This window comes from Galeopterus variegatus, unplaced genomic scaffold (genome assembly GCF_000696425.1).
Source record: "Galeopterus variegatus unplaced genomic scaffold, G_variegatus-3.0.2 Scaffold2393, whole genome shotgun sequence".
NCBI classification, from domain to species: Eukaryota; Metazoa; Chordata; class Mammalia; order Dermoptera; family Cynocephalidae; genus Galeopterus; species Galeopterus variegatus.
Window position 1 is genome coordinate 194,865 of NW_007728504.1, and position 4,689 is coordinate 199,553.

Sequence of the window (4,689 nt, forward strand, 5' to 3'; positions counted from 1 at the left end):
CCCTAATAATGTATTTTTATAGAGGTTTTCCCCTAAAGAATTCAGGATGTCGAACAAACAATTCTTAAATTGCATAAGCGAATTTGACCCCCCCAAAAATAAATAGATAAACAAAATATTCCAAATGTCCCAGTATTGAAAGGTAGAAACAGTGCAGATAACTTATTTATCTTTCACCTACCCCCTTCTCACTAATTGTTACTTCTCACATAGCTATTATGCACATAATCTATAGTGGGTTTGCATTGTTCTTTTACAGACTAGACTCAATTTAAGGGTGATATTAGCTCTTTAATCATCTGATAATAATACTTAGCCTTCAATTCATCATGCAAACAAGGGGGAAATAAAGTCAACAGGAGTGGGCAGACTAGCCCTGTGTTGAGAGGAACCCTCAGGCTTGAGCCCAGACAGTGCCTGCCTAAGTGGCCTCAGACAGGATTGGCTAACACTTATTGTACTAATCTGCCCATGCCCAGCAGAAGAGATGGGGGTGGAAGGACAGAACAGATCTGATGAAGGTGCTCTGGCCACTTCATCCAGAGCAGTTGCTTCCTCTATTCTTCTGACACCCTAGGGTCTCTAATCCTGCTACCGACTTTTTTTTTCCCTAACAGAAAGTCTCAAAGCTTGATGATAGCAAATTCTAACTCAGTTACTTGCTCGCCAAAGCTTAGAAGAATATGCTTTGGGTCTTTCCACTGTTTTTGGTAGGTGGAGGTGAAGTTTTCCTGATCATAACAGTTCAGGCCTTCCAGAGGTGAATTCTAAAGGTTCCATTTTCTTGGCTCAGATTACAGGAAATCCTGATAATAATAGTGATAATGAACAACTCCAAGGCAGTAGACATTTATTAAGTGCCTATTATGTGGTATAGTAGAAAAAGCATTCACAATTCAACAAGTTCTAACAGTGTACCTACTATGCATTCAGTACTGTGCCAGGCATTAGTGTAATAACAACAATAACCATAACAACACCAGTAAGTAAGACTTTATAAGTGCTTATATGGTGCTAGGGGCTGTAGTAAGCAATTTAATTATTTTTATTATTCCCATTTTACACAGGAGACTTGGGCACAGAGATGTTAAACAACTTGCCCATGTCACAAAACAAGGACATGGTTTTCTCATTTACCTAGAGGCTGAATAACTTTCCTAAGGTCACACAACAAGTAAGAGGTGAAGCCAGGCAATCTAGCCCCAGAGCTCCACACTCAAACTTTAAATAGGTTTGGAGTTGAATCCCACCCTCTCCACCTATAGCTGTATGACTTTGGGGAAATGATTTAACCTCTCAGAGTCCTAGTTTCCTCATCTTAAAATGGAGATAATGATATCTACTTTCAAAACTTTATAAGGATGTTAAATAATGCATGTAAAGTGACTAGCACAGTGCCTGGCAGACAATATTATTAGGGATTCATTCGTCCAAGTGAATAATCACTCCTCATGTACTGGTATGACCACCCTAATTGTTAAAATATTGAAATGTTTCCTTGCCAGCTGACAGAACCTCTGGCCCAGGCTCCTTGAGTGTTCCCCTTCCTGCCATCCAGCCTCTCCTGCAGGAATCCCCCATAACCACTAGCGTTGTAAGGGCCTCCAGGACCCTGTTCTGATGGTTAGTGCCCGTGTCTCACCAGTTGTTACATATTTTCACTCTCTCCTGGCTACAAATATGAGACAGGCTCCTGCCTTCAAAGAGGGCACAGTCTGGGAGGGACGCTGGGCATGATAGGAGAAGTTGATGAGTGCGCTGAGTAGAGTGGTGGATGGTGGAACTGCTCAGCGTAGATGGGTCAGAAAGGCTTCACAGACGGCAAGAGGCTGGTGCTATCAATAATCTGTTCGGGTGGGTGAGATCATCCCAGATCATCACTAAACATCCTTTTTTCTCTCGGTTTCTTCATTCTTTCTACCTCCACTTAGTTCGGGCCTGCATGACTCTGCTTAAACTTCCACAAGAGCTATATCATTAAGTGGTCTTCTGTGCACCAACCATTCTAGAATCTATTCTGTGGTTCCTTACTCAACAACCTTTAGTAGGTCTCCAGGGCCCTATCTCCTCTTGAGGCATCCATGACCCACTATCATGCAGTCCCAGCCTCTGTTTCTGGACTTATCTACTTACTTTTGGGCAGGTGTTTGGCACATCTACCAAATGAGATGTCCTCTACACTGGATTCTACTGTTCCTACTGCTTGGAACTTGTGGATCCTACCTCGGGTGTCTTCAACACCCTCCTCAAATACAACTTCTTTGGAAAAACTTTCTCCCATCTGTGTTCCTTCCTTCCCCAGGCTCTCTCCCACCCCAAGGTAATGTGAGGGGTAATGAGTTCTAATAGCTAACATGCACTGATAGCTTACTATATGACAGGTGCTGTTCTAAGAGCTTTCCATGTGTTACTTTGTTTCATCCTCTCAAAAACTCCAAGAGATAGGCACTATTATTACCTCAATTTTCAAATGAAAAAGACTGAGGCGCAGTAAAGTGATATATCTTTCCCAAGGTCACACAGCAAGAGATAGAGCTGGGATTCTAAACTAGGAAGCTTATCTCTATAGCCTATGCTTTTAACTATGGTTCGACAGTGACTAATAACTCTCAAAGAAAGAGAAAACAGAGGAAACATTTTTCATGTTGTTGTTCAACATATTCTGCTAAGTTTTGTAACTATTTTATCTCCTTCTGTATATGGGCTGAAAATTCCGAGAGGGAAGAAACTCTAGGTCTCATAGTCTGGTGTCTCAGTATCCATCAATAAGCTGTGGGCAAAGGTAATGTTACTGAGCCACCACATCCTTTGGAGATCTCCTGATTGTGAATTGGCCATGATCAAGCCCCTTTCACTGGTATTTCTCCTAAAGAAATGCATTGCTTGGCCAAACCATGATGCAGGATCAGGACAACTGTTCTGTGTGGATTCCAAGAAAGCTGTGGCTGACAGTTATTTATCTTCTGCATAATAAAGCAGATGTGTATGTGATTTCTCCCTTTTAGAGTTGATGAAACTAAACGGTATGGAGGTTACTTACATAGAGTCATCAGCAGATCTGTACTGGAGCTTACTTAGGTGGGACTAACTATAACTGACTCTCCACCTTTCCAGTTCAGGACTCTGGGCAATCCTGTGGTGATTCTGCCCTGATGCCATATACTTATAAGAATTAGTAGATGAACTAAGCTGTTGACTGGCCAGAAAATTCTGGAACACCTTTCCCCTATGTTTTTACCTTGGTACAAAATGAAATTGTGACATCATTAAGGGAACCCAGGACTTCTCTATTTGTATTCTTAGAACTTGCTAGATTTTTCGAAGGGTGGTCTGGTCAGTCCTTGTGTTAAAGAAAATCTATTGTGGAGAACGTGTAACATCTTCCATTTAATCCATGTGGCAACTAGGTTTGTTCTAGAATCTAGAGAACGTGAAGACTTTAGCGGCGAGCCAGTAACTCAGTATCTAGACACAATTCCTTGATAGAACCTCTTTTTTCTTTGAGGCTAGAATTGACATATGCTAAGAGTGTGAATGTGACTCCAAGGGGTGAGGCGCGCGTCCAAAATAGTATCTGCCAAATACCTTGCGGTACTGTTTGTTATCCAAGGGTATCCTCTGCCGCGTACTGCCATCACCTCCTTTTCTGCCAGGGTTGGCCCGGAGCTGACAGGTGTGCGCGGCTTGGAAGGGGTGGCGAGGCGGAGGAGGGCGGGGTTGATCAGGAGAGGATCAGGACTTTATGACGGAGCAGAGTCCATCTCCATAATCAATCAAAGTTCGAATGGTTTCGTTCGCTTTGTTCTGGCAAGCCAGCGCACAAGCCAGACTCTTTAACTACAGTCAGCACTGAGACCCACGCCGCAGCACGGCCATCGAGCAACGGCCCCAACCAGTACTTGTCGGTGGCCGCACGCCGCCGCCCCCTTTAAGAGCCTACTCCGCGGGACTAACGTTCGAACGGGCCCTGGCGCCCCTCCTCGGCCCCTGATTGGCCGACTGCGGCGCACGAGGGCCCGCCGGCCCGCCCCGGAACGGTTGGCGGCCCTTCATGATTGGCGGTCGAGGAGCGTATATAAAGTGGGGGGCGGCCCAGCTGCCTTCAGTTTAGCGACCGACCCAAAGGTGTGAGGTTGTGTGGTGCGGAGAGGTCGAGGCGGCAGGACGAGTTACCGGAATCATTTCAGTTCAGAACGTTCAACTACCGAGGGCGCACCGCAGGGGCGGACTTGTTGACGCCCCCTTGTCCCCCGCCCAGCTTCCGAACGTGAGAGCCGGGGCTCACCTCCGTCCCCTCGGCGCTAGCCCTGTGAAGGCGAGGCGGGATGGAGTTCAAGCTGGAAGCTCACCGCATCGTCAGCATCTCCCTAGGCAAAATCTACAACTCGCGGGTCCAGCGCGGCGGCATCAAGCTGCACAAGAACCTCCTGGTCTCGCTGGTGCTGCGTAGCGCCCGCCAGGTCTACCTGAGTGACCCGTGTCCCGGACTCTACCTGGCCGGTCCCGCTGGGAGCCCGGCAGCGCCGCCGCCGCAGCCCGGGGAGCCCGCGACCGGGACGCCCGCTGGCTGGGGGGAGCCGCCCCCGCCGGCCGGCCGCGCCGCCTGGCCGGAGACGGAGTCGCAGCCGGGGCGCCCCGCGGTCCCAGACGCGCCGAGGGCTGGGGACACGGATCCTGCCGCGACGGAGA

General features: G+C 47.5%; 1 protein-coding gene across 1 annotated transcript in view; it reads left to right on the forward strand.

Annotated features, from left to right (window-relative positions):
- Positions 1 to 4,325: 4,325 nt before the first annotated feature.
- IER5 (immediate early response 5) overlaps positions 4,326 to 4,689 on the forward strand; it is a 1,671-nt gene continuing 1,307 nt past the window's right edge. Inside the window, exon 1 of the mRNA XM_008581560.1 lies at positions 4,326 to 4,685. Within this exon, the coding sequence (XP_008579782.1) occupies positions 4,326 to 4,685 (360 nt within the window). The remainder of the gene's footprint in view (positions 4,686 to 4,689) is intronic.